The 16,577-nt window shown below is 42.4% G+C and overlaps 1 protein-coding gene across 7 annotated transcripts in view; it reads right to left on the bottom strand.

The window, feature by feature from the left end:
• msrab (methionine sulfoxide reductase Ab) overlaps positions 1 to 12,868 on the bottom strand; it is a 45,663-nt gene extending 32,795 nt beyond the window's left edge. For 6 of the 7 annotated variants that reach the window (XR_015126462.1, XR_015126463.1, XM_086275699.1 and 3 more), the window contains exons 1-4: positions 12,568 to 12,868; positions 5,027 to 5,095; positions 4,751 to 4,870; positions 288 to 392 (exon numbers count right to left, since the gene is read on the bottom strand). Coding sequence is in view for 5 of the 7 variants with exons in the window: in XM_086275699.1 (XP_086131825.1) it covers positions 288 to 392; positions 4,751 to 4,870; positions 5,027 to 5,095; positions 12,568 to 12,853 (580 nt within the window). In the remaining 2 variants the exon portion in view is untranslated. Of the gene's footprint in view, positions 1 to 287; positions 393 to 4,750; positions 4,871 to 5,026; positions 5,096 to 6,478; positions 6,983 to 12,567 lie in introns of those variants that run through there. The other variant, XM_086275701.1, reaches the window with a different exon arrangement.
• Between the last annotated feature and the right edge of the window lie 3,709 nt (positions 12,869 to 16,577).

Genomic DNA, 16,577 nt, shown 5'->3' with positions numbered 1-16,577 from the left:
GGTATACATATAATAAAGTAAGAAAGACGCACATGCTCAGTGAGGTTTTCGGGAGCTTGAACATGCACCGCACTGGTGGGTCTCTCCATGGATGGCTGGATCTCAGACACATTAACACTGTCTGGCGTTGACTTACACCCATGAGACCTCCCCCCACCACAACACACACACACAGGCACACGTCTGGGCATCATCCTTCTGCTCTAATACACCCTGTGCCCCTTGGGAGAGGACTTATTTGAGGGCAACTTTGGGGTTTGTCTGTGAGTGTATGTGTGCGCTGCTACCTTGTGTTGGATCGTGCTTCTCCCAAAAGTGTTTAAGCAGTTCTTCAAGGCTGATGTCTTGGGGGGAGAACACCACTCTCACCACCTCGGTGTGACCTGTCAGACCTAGTGGAGAAGCACAAATTTGCATTAATCTAAGTAAAGTGACACGACATCCCCTCTTATGATGTCCACTCGATCCAGGTTCTCCTTATTTCACTCTGTTCTCCTACATTTCACCACAAACACTGGACATACTGTAACAGCTGATTAAATTTAAAACAATTGCCTACTGAAAACTGCAAAGGAGAGCTCATGAGTGGGATGCTTGTGCAGTGAGTTCAGGTGCCACAGGTAGAAGACAGTCAGCCATTGCTCATGGCACAATGGGGAGAGAGAAAGTGGCAGAAAGAGAGATTCAGATAGAAAGAGAGAGCAAGAGAGAAAGCAGTCAATGTTGGGGTTTATGGTGGAGGTTGCCAAAAGCACTCACTCCTGTCTGCAGCTGCCAGGACCCCGAAGCTTCAACAAGCTGCCTGCAGGCATTCACAAAGTAGGAGCTGCTTTAAGTCTCACATGTAGGTGCATCCGCAACGGGAAACACATTTAGAGCAGAAAAGGTAATCTCAAACGCCAAGCACCCCTTTGCAAACACATTTTTCTTCTAAACATAAAGACAGAGGTGTCAGCTTGGAACTGCTTCAGAAGAAACTGTAAGTACAGTATACAGCACACACACAAAAGATGCCCACACAGAAAGATTTATCAGGTGCATTGCAGATAATAGATGAATGTCTGCCAAATTCATGCATCTGGTTTGAAACCAACTTTCTCTTTTCTAAATGATGCTCAGAGGAACATGGTGTGCCAAATGAAAATGGAGGAGTTTGTTTATTTAAACTGTTGTTACCAAAGTCAAGGAGTGTGTATTAACTAATTTCTGAAAAAAAAGGTGATGCTAGAAACTTTAAGCATATTTTTAGATTTAGATTGTAATATATAAGCATATTGTGCAGCAAAACTCCTCAAGTGTTTATATTTTGCAAGGAAAATTGGAAACAGGTGGAGCTATTTAATGAAATGTGCAAATACTCATAGAAGTACAGTATATAGGAGCTTGAAAGACAGTATTTCATATGACCACCTTTATTCTTCAACACAGTCTGAACTCTCTTAGTCAAGCTTTCTGTGTGTTTTTCTATCCAGGTATGCTTTAAATGCATTGGCAGTGTGTTTGGGATCATTATCATGCTGGAAAATGGAGCCACTGCTTTCAGATGCTTTCCAGATGGCACTGCATAGTGGATAAAAATCTGATGGCAGTTTTCTGCATTCATTATTCCATCAATTATGATACGATCCTCAACACCACTATGACAGATCCTCCACTGTGTTTTATAGATGGCTGAAGACACTAACTGTTGGATCTCAGTTACACGACAATTTAAACCAAAAATTGCAAATTTGCAATAATCGTCTCAAAAGACCTTTAAATACTTTAAAAAATGCTTTAAATACTCTCTGTTGCAGCAGGATTCCCCTCCCTGAGCCTGGTTCTGCTGGAGGTTTCTTCCTGTTAAAAGGGAGTTTTTCCTTCCCACAGTCGCCAAAGTGCTTGCTCATTGGGGATCTTATCATTGTTGGGTTTTTCTCTGTATGTATTATTGTAGGGTCTACGTTACTATATAAAGTGCCTTGAGGTGACTGTTGTTGGGGTTTGGTGCTGTATAAATAAAACTGAATTGAATTGAACTGAATTCTTAACAGCCACCCTCACCCTGAAATCATTTCTTATGACTTCAGTGAACAGCTGGTGGATCAGCTGATGGGCCAGATGCATCTCTTGGGTCCTGTGTTAGGTCAGGTCTGGATTATTTCTTAATGACATCACTTTCAGATGTCATTTATCTGGTGTAACACAGTTAGCTAAATATATTAGCAAAATATAAAGAAATGAGGGGTGGCTCGAGACTATGCATAATACTGGACTTGGCATATTTAATATGTATTACCTGTATAAAACCTCTAACTCTGTGGGATTGCAAACATTCTGCAAACACAGAACAGTGAGTGTGGTTGCAGACTGGCAGTCATGCTGTGAGCAACTCAACAAAAATGGTAGAAATTCAGCTGGAGCAAAAATAGCTGTTAAGATCTGAAATAATATGACTGTGGTATGACTCTTCAGGGTTGTCGCACATGAAAGGGGTGAAAGTGGAAAAGGCCAGCAACACTAAAGCTGCTAGAGATTCAATTTTTGGCTGAAGGACCCTTCAGCAAGGTGAACAGCCCTCTGGGTGAAAAATACCTCAAAGCCCAACATGGCATCCCGTTGGCCTTTTTAGTTTAATTGTTATCTGCTGTTATAAACAGCAATGAGTGAAAAAGCTTTGGAAATCCACAGAAATACTTGGAATTACCTTCAGTGAGCAAACAAGAGTCTTAAGTATAATTATTGTTATTTCACCCACAGTGGCTATATGAATGCACTCAGAAGCTACGCCTGTGCTGAAGAATGCATTCTTGAAAAATATAACTTCACATTGGGGCTACTGCCTTCTGACATTTGTCTTACAAGTTTCTTATGCCAGTAGCAATCATCCAGAGCCAAAACAGCATGAAGCAATAAAACACACACTCTCTATTGCAGTAATGGCCCTATAGCAAAGCCATATTTACTGCAAACTTTCTGCTCACTGCTCCAAGTCACAGTGAATGACACAACATAATCACAGTGGTTCCTTATAGAAAAGTCCTATATTTAATCACAAAACACAACTGACCTTCCAACCCAAATCAAAAGTGTATGAAAGACTATATAAACAGTCACAGTCTTTCTCCTTTCTTCCACTCCTATTTATTATAGTGGTTGTGATATTAATAGTTCAGATCCTGCACTGAAATAGAATTTACGGCCTATACCTTAGAGATCTACACATGGCCTCCATTAACTCTATCTGTAAGATATAAACTGAACTAAAGTGGAAAACATGGAAGTCGTGTAGTGGTGCTGTGTCGCTGTGAGGATATAAGCAAAACACTGGAGTCTGGAATTTATGGGTTTTTTTTGTTCTAATAACAATCACCAACCTTTTTTTGTAACCAATTTTACCACTTGTTAGTTTACTAAGGTTTGGCAGAAAATAACAAACTAATGAGAGATTTTTAAAAATCCATTGATATGATCAGCAGTCTATCTGACTGTTATGGTTGGAGGACTGGATTCATCTTCATGCAGCACGGTAGAACTGAAAGGTATCAGCATTAGCCTTTGATTCTGTATCGCAAACATCTCGTGCAATGGACTGTTTTACAAATTAGTTCAAATATGCTCATTGATAATAACATCATTTTCTCATCACTCCCAGCTGTCTGTCTGTCTGTCAAATCTGACTGCACCTCAACCTCTTCTATTTCTGTCTGTCAGAGCATCCAGCCTGTCCTTCTATCCCTCCCTGGCTCTTCTGACAGTTCCATCAACCCCTTCTTTCTGTCTGTCTGTCTGTCCTGCCTTGGCTGTGTTGACAGCTCCTCGGTCTCATGCCGTCGCAGTGTTCTGCTCCGTCATGGCCAATGGAGCGACGCCTGCACTCTCTCAGCCGATGGACAGGTAACCATTCTTTCTCACACTTTTTTTCCTCAAAAGTTTATTTTACCCATTTCCCCACTTGCTTCGTCACTCAGTCTCTCTTTTTCTGTCATCTGTCTCCATCTCCATCTTCCTCCATAGCTGACCATTGTGTTGCTGGGAAACTGACAGAAAGCAGGACTGGGAGGAGAACAGATAGAAACATAGAAATTCTATGAAGGGCTCTGCTCAGAAAATCTGCCAACTAAGCCCAGAGCATCTTTCCCTTCCTTTACACATGCTGTGCCTTCACCTAGACATTATGCCAGTATGGAGTGATGGAGAAGCCTCAAACTAACACTCATATCTCCTAAAACACAAGGGAGGGAAAAGGAGAGTAAAATCTAACATATTCTCTTGAATATATACATCAACTGCCTACATAAATCTTTTCGACTGTCATGATGAGGACCGCTGAGAGACTAATTTAGAGGGATTCAGACAGGTAGCCAAACATTTTCAAAGCCTCCGACTGCAAATACTCAGGATTTATGCCTTCATCTCCGGCACGTTCGCCAAATCAAACTCACTACTTCATACACAGTAACCTCTGTTGGCAAAAACGCCGCAGTACAGCACAGTACAGAGCCCAATCCTTACAAGTAGGTCATGGGGGGGTGGGGACGGGTGGGTGCAGCCCATCTGGAGCGGTGCATTCTGAGTAGTTGACTGCAGATGAAGGGAAGGAGCAAGAGGAAGAGATAGCTTTACTTAAAGCAACCTTTCCAGCTGTTTATCTGTTTTATTTTGGCCATAGATGTAACAGTAAAATGTCCTGCTCAGGGGAAGGTAGCATGATCGGTTATTATAAATCAAAGTGCAGGTATAATTACACAAATGCGTAAAAGCGCAGTACCTGAGCAGACCTCTTCGTAAGTGGGGTTTGGTGTGAAGCCACTTGCATAGCCCGCTTGTGTGGAGAAGACTCCCGGAAGTCGCCAGAAAAGTTTCTCGGCTCCCCAGAAACAGCCCATTCCTGGATGCGCACAAACAAATGCATGAATCGCCCCTGCTTCAGCGCTACAGTAAAACCAGCTTCTCGCCAAAATGTGTTACTAACCACAAACTGGTAAAAGAGGATGCCATATTGGTTTATTTCTGATTTTTCAAAAGTGTGATTGTGCAGTCTCACCAAACATGATGGTCTCCATCCCTTCTGGGAAAGGCTCCACAGTTGGATTCCCATTGACTGCATGCTTGTCTGTGAAGAGAAACAGTGTGCAAATATGTCTTCAGACCATAACACAGTGTTGCAACAGTACAAATTACAATACGAGAGCAAAGAGGCCTATTAGGTGCCTCGATTTGGCCTCACAAGTCTTTACAGGCTGCCCCGGGCCAGCAAATCAAAGCCAGAGGCTTCTGTGCAGGAAAGACATTTAAGGGATTACACAGCTTTGACTGCTATTCTATCCCTGCTGTCCTCTCCTCAATACACACAATTAAACACAAAGCAGCAGTTCTGTCTGATCTCTCTCCCTCTTACTTCACTTTATGTGGAATGAAAGCGTGTTTAGTGTGCAGCTCGACACCACTGGGCGTCCACAAAGCAAAAAAGATGACTACACTTCAAGGGCGTGAGCCTGTATAACCTCACATGTGGGGAAGAGCACTGCAAGTAGACTCAATGCCACCCTAATCTTCATCATGTTAAAAATACCCAATAAGTAAAACAAACTGGAGTGCTGAGAGGTAGCACTCTACTGCCAACTGTGCTGAGTGGAATTAGAGTGCTAAAAAGGAAGTGTGTGTGTGAGTGTGTAGCTCGCAGATGTGTGAGGGGGATTAGGGTTTAAGAAGACTGAGGTGACTTAGCGTGCAAATCTCCACTAAGCAAGGCTGGTTTGTACTGCAACCACTAATATTAGTCTACAGATAAACAGGCCACGGGGTACACTAAGAGCTTAGGCACATCCCAATAATGGACGCTTGCGCTGAGTTCAATGTGCGATTACTTTCTGGCTGCTCAGAAATGTTATGTGCAACACTGACCTGAATAAAAACAATCTCTAATCTGATACGGACATAATAGTTCATTTCCTAGATGGGATGATCTCCCTCTGCGACAAAAGGCCAAAGAACAGCAGCTACCTTCAGTTTAGGCTTCCAGAAATCGTTCCGAACCCAGACAGCAGAGCACAGAAAAGAAACAGTTTCTGAATGCTTGGGCCCTTAAGATTAAGTGTTTGGAAGACTACACAATAAAAGAGTACACTTGAGCTGATAATACTTTCTTGGCGTGCTAAGGCACTTCTGTTACTTGACAAAAAACTGTTTGTTTTTTACTGTGGAGTAGCACACTGCACAAGCACAAAGAAGTAAAATGTCACGGGGGCCTGGATACCCTAAGGCGGTCTCTTCTTGCCCTCCTGTTGTGCGACAGTGCTGTCTTTCAGCAGCAGGTTGTTTGGCAGTGCTAGGTCATGTTCACGAGCACAGTTAACTCCAGTCAAAATATATGAGTGCCTGTACGGGCAAAATATTCTCATCCGATGGAGGTGACTTGAGGAGGTGTGAGAACATTAGATATCTTCCGTTTTTTCCCTGTGAATTTGCATTGTTTCTATCCTCCGCTCACTCTCACCCTCTTGTCCTTTGTTTCTGGCCACGACGATAAAAAGTACTGTAGCTGCCAAACGACTGAGAGAGAAAGAGAGCGCGAAACTGAGAGAGTGAGAGGGAGAAGAGTGTGCGATAGAGAAGGAGGAGAAGTGGGAGGAGGAGAGATCAAGCTTGCCAAAACAATAAAAGGCGTAAATAGCCAGTGAGAAGCAACAGATGAGGGTAGCAGAGAGGCAGTGAAGGATTCTTTTTGGCTTTCGGACCACCATGCCTTTGGGCGCTATATAAAAAGACCAAGCACTTCATCCAAGAGAACACGGAGAAAGCAAACACACAAACAAATAAACAAACAAAAAAGAGAGAGAGAGAGGTAAAAACAAAGTTAGCCAAGAATATGCCGACACAGCACTGTCCAAAGAAGGAAACTCAGAGCCAAATCTCCCCGCCCTCTCATCTCTGTCAGCTGCTCTCCATCTTCACTTCACACTCTCTTCCTCGCACCACCTTCCCATCATCCCTCACTCCCTTCTTGCTAAACATGTGTGCGGCTGCCTGCATGCACGCAACCAGCCACACAATCACCTGCACACCAACCTCTGCAGTGGGTGTTTCTCCCAGGGAGCATCTGGCAGAGGTCCAGACAGTGCCAGGCTGGCTCCTTGCACTGTGCCTGGTCCAGCACCCCCCGCCCTCCCCCTCCAGACCAGCGCCCACACCCCACTCTGCCAGAATTACCCCATCTAACACACGCAGGCACTGAGAAAGAACTGAATACCCTCACTACGCTCCCTCACTACGCCAGCAAAAGAAAGAACAGAGGACGACAAAAAAAAAAAAAAAAACAAGCAGGGAGGGTGACTGACTGGGCTTACAAAAGGAGAAAACAGGCTGAATATGGGGGAAGGATTCATGAAAAGGCTTTTTTTCCCAACTTGGATGAGATATGGGCGTAATTTTTTTGCGTGTCTTTGTTTTCTCGGATATCTGAAAAGCACTGCACCTTCTATACAGTGCAGCAGGACAGAAGCGGAATACGTTGGTCACCTTTTGTTGCTTTTAGGATGTCGGTTGTAGGCGGCTGGACCAGAACCAGAAAAATCAAACCCGGACACCCTGCCACTCTGCTTGAATCAAGCTTACCACCAGTCAAGGGGACAACAATCTGTCTGTTGTTTAGCGGACAATAAAGCCCAGTTTGACTTGTTTTAGTGGGTATTTAGTCTTTGTTAACCTCCGCTTCTACCCGTGATCCCGTGTTTCTCACCCGTAAAACTGAAGTCCAAGCGCTCCTGCCTCCTCACAGGGACCCGGGAGAGGTTCTATCCCTGGATGCCAAAACTGGCATTGGAAGGTTGATTTCCAGGCTGCTCTGTTTACTTCCTTCCAAAAAAAAAAATCCATTCTATCGCTTTCCTCTCTTTCGTCCCCTTCCCTCCCTCTTTCCTATTCCCCTTCCTAGCTTCACACAGGTTGGCAGGGACTCAGGCACGAGTCGTCGGAGCAGGCTGATGCTTTATGCCGCTGCCAACTACTCCTCTGCTGAATGGGAGGGTGGGTAGGGGCGAGAAAGAGTGGAACAAATTGGGGAGGGGGGGATAAAAAAAAAATACCATTAAAAGGTAAGTAATGAAAACTTTGCTGCTGTGGCCTGTAAACAACTAACCCAACTTGTTATTGTGATGCATACATACACCTCACACAGTCACTATTCTGGGTTGGAAAAAGATTGCGATTATTACATCAGCTCCACTATTCCCCTTCCTCAAAGATGGAGGAGCATCCTGTTTGGGCCTGCTCGTAAATCTAACACAAGCCGGTGTGATGGGAAAAAAATAAAACAGTCTCCAAGTGGCCCAAGAAAAATGCTCATTCTCCCCCTACACATATATGAGAGCAAATCCAATGATTTTCTATACAGCTAGTGTCACAGAGGGGTTTAACTCCAGAGTGCACTGACCAAGATGCATGAAGAGTGTAAAGGTCTCCAATTCACTGACTGACTGTGGTATGGAAACCATACAAGAATCAAATGACAGATTTCAGGTTATGTTCTTGCGCTGACATTCTAGTAAAAATCAGTGAGCTGCAGGACCGCCCATAAGCAAATCTCTCATTTATTTATCTTCTGTTTGGATACTTAATTTATATGTTTACTCAACGCATGCATGCTTTCTCCCCCTCCAAGCTCTTTCCAAAACTAGGAACCCAAGGGCATCAAGAGACGGAAGAGAAGCAACAGAGGTATAACACCAGAAATATATCTTCTCTATGAAGCTGCTTTTAAGAGTTATAGTGAAACATGTAGCAGAGATTGATTTTAGTCAGCTGACCTCCCCCATCCTGTTTAGAAGAAATATTGGCAGTCTATCCCGCACTGACTCAAAATAATAGCTACTGTGCCCCTACCATGTAGCAATCTGCCACTGGATCATTCTCGCCAAGGTCACTGAGTACATTATACAGACTGGAGCAAGGAAGGGAGAGAACACAGGACAACAGGACATCTGAACAAGAAACGGGGTGCTTCTTTAAATGGAAGGCTAGAAGTAGCTTTCAAAATTAGCGATCTTCATTGTGGACAGGACGCGAGTGCGTGCACTCGGACACACACGAGGCTGGGACAGCACAGGGCATATGTGGAGACCGTTCTTGCAATCCTTAAATTACTCATGCTTAATGGCTCACACCGTCAAACACAGAAGCATGCTATTCCAACACACACATACACACACTTGAACGACCCCATCTAAACTGCTCCCCCATGGTGAAAGGGGAGGAACAGATTTCTGCCATGCGGTGTCTCCGAGCTGCTTCAACAGACGGAGAAGGAACTTACGACGGGGCGGAGCCTTCATGCGCATAATGCCCAGATGGACCTCTGGACGCTGCGGCACGGCTTCATCCTATGCGCTCACACCCAGGTCCCACAATGCACTTTGTGGATAGAGCTATCTATGTTCATATCACACCACGATTCTCCTTGGTGGTACACTGATACTGGCCTTGCGGTCCCGAATTAATAAGACGAAAAAGTGAATGAAACGACAAGACGAGCTGAGGTGAGGCAGGGATGTTTGACTCACAGAATGAATGATATTCCGAACAGTTCAGCAAAAAGTAGTAAAATGATTTCATTCAGTTGTTTAAATGTGACATTTTCTGTGCCAGGATGGCTATAACAGAGCTGAGGACTTGATCCAAACAGATTTGTGTTATCCTGACTTAATCAACAACTATTTGTACACAATCCCACCACATATCCCAACAGGCTTTTGCTGCCACTACAGATTTTGTTGTTGACTGAAAGATTTTATTACTGTCCACAGACTACATCACACAAATTCACTAAACAGGCTAAACAGAGGGGTGAGGGGAAAAATACAGATACAGTACAGTGACACCAAATATCGACATTTTATTCATTAAATCAAACTACTATGGAAATACAACAAACGCGAGGGCTGATCTCATGCACCACCATCTTGAGATAATGTTACTCGACCAAACCGCTCAAACAAAGGGAAAGTTGCTGAGCACAAATGTAATAGTTAAATATTAGTTTCTGTCCATGTAGACAGCAACAGTTATGTGATTTTTCTATGACCTATCACAGTTAATTGCTGCAGAAACAGGTTGCATGTAATTGCTAACTTAACCCCATTCAATCGCAGACTGATAGCAGACTGGCTCCGTCTTCAGGACACATTTAAGGCAGGTGTTGGCATGCTTGATTATTATCATTTTTGTAGAAAAAAAAAAGACATTAAATAACTTTTATTTCCAACTCTACTAAATAGTATCACAGCAAATGTATCCTGAGGTACTTGGTTTGAAAAGTTAATGTCAGGGCAGGTAAAAAAGCTCCAAACCTCCATATTTATATCTCCACAGTTGTGAAAATGTCAGGCTAACACAAGAGTTCTGTGGATACAATTTACTTAGTCATCGTATCCATATCAGCAACCCATAGTGTGATGTCAAAAGTCCAGCAAATACTAACATTTTTATTTCCACCCAATAAAAACTGTAATTTAAAGAGTAAATAATTCTGACCTGCAGCTCAAACACATTTAATTCAACATAAATTAAGCAACAAATACTGCATCCATTCTAGTCATCGTAAAATGGCCTCTTCACTTACTGTGCAATGCTTGGAAAACAAAACTAAAACTATATATGGCGGTACATAGTCTGCCTGGATGGAAGGGTTGTAGTATACTAGAGCTTCCATGGGAAAAACCCAAATGGAGAATGAATCAATGTGTTGGTGTTGTTCTTACGCCACCGTAATTAATGCTGCTCCAAAACCGTCACTGAAAAACTGACTGTTCAGGATGCTGTGCTGAGTTTTACAGCTCAGGTGGAGAAAAGACTGGAGCCAGAATGTCAATGACACTGTAATTCATCCGGCTCACAATCCATCGCAATTCATGTTATTGCCCGTAAAACGACAAGTATGACCTTCACCTTGAGCACAATTTAGGTGAGGACCCATTAGGTGATAAACGTGTGCAAGTTTGATTAAATTCTGACCAATACTGTAGGAGGAGTAGCGATTCTTGAGGAATTGTAGATGGACGGACGAACTGTAAATGCCCCGCCATGGAATAAGTTCACAGGCAGGATGAGCTAAAAATATAGTTTCAGGAGAAGTACGCTTTCAGGGGTTTCTGAAGGCTTTTTAAGACGTGGTTAACATTGTGAAAGTGGTTTAATTCAAACCCCGAGCTTTTCCTGAACCTAAGTAATTTTCTTGACTACCAATCAACCCGAAATCTGATAATCTTCTCTTACTATAATGATCGTAGTGTATGTATGTCTGGTGCCTAACTCTTGCTATATAAACTGCCACCATTATCAACATCTATATAGCGTCTGTAAAATACTTTCTTAACACTCAAAACATTACAAATGATATATATATATATATATGTGTGTGTGTGTGTGTGTGTGTGTGTGTGTGTGTGTGTGTGTAGTAGGTTATCTTAAAGCAAATGACCATTGCGTGTATGTTACATTTACCATTGTTGTTTACCAGCACGGTTTGCTAAACTATGTTCAGTGTCACCTTGGGGTTATTGCAATGTGTTGGCATTCATTTCTGTAAGTAAGTGTTCATCAAACAGTAACTAATAGCTTCACAAAATTAATAAGTTGCATGCAAAGAAGAAGAAGAGTAAATATATATATATATATATTTACTCTTCCTTTTGCCTGACTTTTGAAAGCCTTTCTATTTTTCACTGTGCTGCAGAGTTTTGACAACACAACAGGTCTGGTCAGTTACAAAAGTGGAGGAAGATTTACTTGTTGAAAATCCACCAAGACAGACTTTCACGTGATTCTGGATCTGATCATATTTTCAATTTCTGTCATAAGACAGCCATAATGTCCGGGATAAACAGTCACAAGCCCTTACCATCAGTTGCACACACTGCAGTGCGCAGGGATATAACTTCAGTTAACACAAACCAGTGTGTCTGTTGTGATATGTCTCAACCTTTAATATGGCTGGATTGATCCCTGAACAAAACGTCCAACACCTACGTTGTGCCAAGATGAAGTCAAGGACTTACAAGTGAAAAAAGAAATAAAAATTAAATAACGAAACCTAACACCCACTTGAAACCTGGGTTTTCCTTGATAACTATAATCTGAAAAATACTGTTTTCATTTGTGCTGCCCCTATTTTTCTGCAGAATGGAACGAGTTCAAACCTGTGGTCATGCAGGGCATCAGCACCTCCTACCAAGAGTGGAAAATAACAGCAGAACAAGTTTCTCAGCTGGTAGGTATTCTGCAGATGGAGCAGAGGCTTCGACTGTTTGGAAGCTGTCACCTTAATCCTTGTATACTTCAGCTACTTACTTGTGTACTTCAACTATCTATACACTTAATAATTAGTTTATAAAGCAGTACCAACTGCACATCTTACTTTGCTTGCTCTGAACTTAAAATTTCTTAACAACGACGCTGTTTTCTGTCACTATTTTTCACACGAGCTGTTCTGATGTCACTCGTGTGCGTGTGCCACAGGTAACCTGGAGCACCAGGTGTCACCCCCGTGCCAACTGTTATCTTGGTACAAACTCACCACCGTGCGATATTTACCTGCCACGACCATTTTCTCCTCCCTTCCTTTCAGCGCGGCCTCTTTGCTCGGCATCTGAGTTTTATCAAATGTTTTATCGCTCATTGTTTCAGCGACAGCGAAGCACACGTAAACTACGAGGAGCCACACGATCTGTGTTTGTGTTTGAGGGCGTAAATGTGAGGTTGCCCGAGTCTTCCGGCATGCCTCCATAGCGCCACGTCGTTCCGTTACATAGCGGGATAAAGGGGAGGGAGGAAGGGATGGAGAGACGTCGTCGAAAACGCCATCAATATGAATATTCATCGCGCGTGGGCAACGCCGTGCACTGCATATTAACTAGTCAAGGGGTTAATATGACTTTGGCACAAAAGCCTGCACAGCACCGTGTGCGGGAAAGAAATTAAATTTAAATAAATATCCACGGCGTCCAGCATGTAAATGAGCACTCGCCAGTAATCAGCGCTCATTCTGTAGGAGGTGCTACTGGTGGAGCGGGTTGGAATATAGATGTATGGAAGGTTATTTCCCCTTTGTGGTATTTTATATAAAGTAATGCTCGTTTGTGGTTAACGTTGATGAGAAACAGCATTAAGAGCTCGCAGTTAATATCTAACAAAATGGCTCTAAGCCCTGCAGGATAAATGAAATGCAAACGAAGATGGGCCACGTTTTCGTGGACACAACTCTGACCACATAAACGATCCTAAAATATCGAAAAAGTCATGCCCTTTAAACCCTTGTGTTGTCCTCGGGTCAAAAATGACCCCTAGGTGAATGGCAAACAAGTATATGGGAATCCCGAGGACAACACAGGTCTTCTTGGTTATTTCCGCCTTATAAACCTGACACCTATATTTTTCTTTAGAAAAATCATATGGAAGAATATGTAGAATGAAGAATGTGTACTTACAAATGCTTGGATGAGGGAATGTAAAATCCCAACTAGTGCACGTATATTATGTCTGGAGACATCATTCATGATGATTCGATGACTAAAAAGGCGCAAATTCCAGTCTGAAGTCTTCAAGAAAGGCATACTTATCAATCATCTGACATCTCATTAGCAATGAAAGCTGATGCCTTGGATTGAAAGCTGAACATAATTTCAGTTTTGTGAAACAGACAAAAGAGACAGAGACTAAGAGGTAAAGAAAAGTTGAAAGTATTGGTCAGCTGATGGATAACTAAGGACAACTAATTAATTGTGCCAGAATTTCTACTCTAGAACCTGTTGGTTTTGTCTGTTAAACAAAAAGTCCTAAATCTTTAGTTTAGGACTGTTGGGCAGATAAAACTCCTACTTTGGGAGAAAGTTCACCCAGGAGTCAACAACAATCATTGTGTCCTTCACTGTCTTTAACTGGCACTAATATGATGTGTGATTTGCAATTATAACCCACAGAAAAAGGCAAAGGCACAAAACTATTTAAACTATTAGTCTAAAAAAAGTCACTCAGAGTTACAAGTCTGCAACAGTCAAAAAGCAGAGTTTTACTGCAAATACAGCCAGACCAGGTGATGCGATAGTAATGACTGTGATTATTTATGTGCGGAAACTTAAAAAAAATTTTTTTGTGTGCGCTCTGAACCAGACAATGAGAATAACAAAGAATTTGGGGCATTGTTCCTATATCCTGCAATCCAGAATAACATCACACCCTGCCGCAATCCTCTTTTCCTCTCCCTCTTCCTCTTTCTCTCTCTTATCTGCTGGGGAAATGAAGCTCAATCACCTGCGGAGGAGCTGAGGGCGGCATTGGGGACTTTGCAATGCAAATGCCAGGTAATTACCCGAAAGCTAGGAGAGTGGAAGCACACGGATGAAAATAGAGGAGGCAGCGGAGAGAGGGAGTGAGGGAGAAAGAGAGCGATAGAAGGAGATGAACCAAGCACAAGGTTCACATGCCTGTTGATGCAGGATGATTGGGGTGTTTTCAGGGTGTTGTAGGGAATGTAGGAAGTGGAAAGGGGAGAAGGGGTGGAAGATGAGAACCACAGGAATGGATTGGATCTAAAAGGACTCTGTGTTGTGGGTTAATTTCCTCCTGCGTGTCAGTCTGAGTCTGTAAAAGTATATATGTTCATTCTGCCAACACATTAATTTCTAATAATATGCATAGTGTTTTTTTTTTCCATGAGTGCAGTACTCAGTTGTGCCTGCACTTGGATTTGCTTGTGCCTGAGTGCTTACATCCACGTAAACATGTATGAGGGCCTGTGCGCATGAGTGTGTGCATGCTCCATAATGGGCACTAGTGCAGGTCGTGCTCATATATGCATGCGGAGAGCGACTGCATATGTCTGGCGTGTGACTCGTGTGTAGTAGCAGAGGATTTAGTGAGCATGCCAGCTTGCAGCTGCTTGATTGTCAGTGAGTGAGAGCAAAGAGATGTGCAGATGTGAGTGAGTATCAAAGAAATTATGAAATGACCTGGAATTAAACACTGCAGTACTCGGTATCATTGCATGTTAAGCCTTCTGTTAGATGGCGACATGGTTGGGAAGCAGGCTTGCATACCTGGTTTACACAATTTTATTTAATAAGACAAAAAGCCTATTTGCAATTTAGTAAAGGACTCCAAACATCTGATTGTTTGTGTGTTTGTTGAAGATATTACCAAGCAATAGTGTGACTCACAAGCAGTTTGCACCTCAACTCAATAGCTGCCTCTGATTAACATCTAAACAGAACAGGAGCCAGCCAACCAGAAAACTGTTTTGGCGATTTAGTGTAATTGTGGCTTTGCAAAAGTCTCACTTCACCTAATTAGAATAATAAATCATGCCGCCTCGTTCTTTTCAAAGGGCCCTCTATCGTATCGTCGAAGCAGGTGGGATTGTGGGATGGTGTGAAAAAACAAAGGGTTTGATTGCTCTGCTGAACCTACAGTCAGTTAAAAGCAACATGGCGCTCTCCGGGGATTCATATTAAAAAGTAAGGCTGTATCAATTCATACAGCAGAGTGGGAAAAAACAAACTTGACAAATTTTGATTCATATGCTGGCCCATGCTTGACTTCACTTGACATAAACCACTTGGCTCATTGGAAAATAGGGAGAAGAGATGGGGGCCTGTTTGAATGACATGAAAGGCTGAGCCATGGCAGTACCTTTCTTCACTTGTTTCAACAGGAAAGTAAATATACACTATAATGGACAGCTACTATGGATGATAATATAATATTTGTCCATGTTATATTAGATTTAATAGTACAGTTTTGGTAAAAAGAAAGCAAGGTTTTGTGCATCAGGATATAATAATACTACTACTACTACTAATAATGTAGTCTTTAACAGGCCTTAAAATAAGGCAAATACAATCTCAAATAAACTACAAACTATTGCACAGTGTCACTATTTATTTAGTAAAAATAAGCCAAAATACAGAAACTATGTGAAAAGTACACCCATGATTTGCAAGCTTAATAAGAATTTTCTTTACAATATTATAAGTTCAGTGAAACTTAAGTCCTGCCACAGCACGTGAGACAAGTTGAGGTCTGGACTTTCCCTGCACTATCGAAACACCTTGATTCTCTTATTTTCAGCCATTACATTGTAGAGTTACTGATGTGCTTGGGATCCTTGCCTTGTTCCATGACCCGATTTCAGCCAAGCTTTAGCTGTTCGACAGATGGCCTCACATGTTTTTCATGTATTCAAAAGTCACATGGACTCGTCAAACTCACTGACTGCAAAGCGATCTTCTCCTGTGGGTACCAAATAAACCCAAATGATAACCCCTCCACCACTGTGCTTGACAGTTGGGATGAGGCATTTGTGCTGATATGCTGTGTTGGAAAAAGAGAGAGGAGGTGTTTTCCTTTTATTTTTGGCATTTCACAGCGTGACCTTGGGTTAAATTTGCTAGGAAGATTGTAATGATGGACTTTAAATTGTTTGGAAATGACGTTCCCAGATTGATGGGCAACAATGATTACTTAAGATCACTGCACATGTTTTTCCTCCTTGGCATTGTTTTAACACATAGAAATGGCTCAGGGAGCAAACTGCCAAAACGTCTGCT

Source organism: Aulonocara sp. 'chitande type north' Nkhata Bay, linkage group LG19 (genome assembly GCF_057382095.1).
Source record: "Aulonocara sp. 'chitande type north' Nkhata Bay isolate Kocher_YH1m ecotype deep benthic linkage group LG19, A_spYH_male_GT1.1, whole genome shotgun sequence".
Taxonomy (NCBI): Eukaryota; Metazoa; Chordata; class Actinopteri; order Cichliformes; family Cichlidae; genus Aulonocara; species Aulonocara sp. 'chitande type north' Nkhata Bay.
The sequence above is the reverse complement of the archived record's forward strand: the minus strand, read 5'-3'. Positions and strand labels throughout refer to the sequence as shown.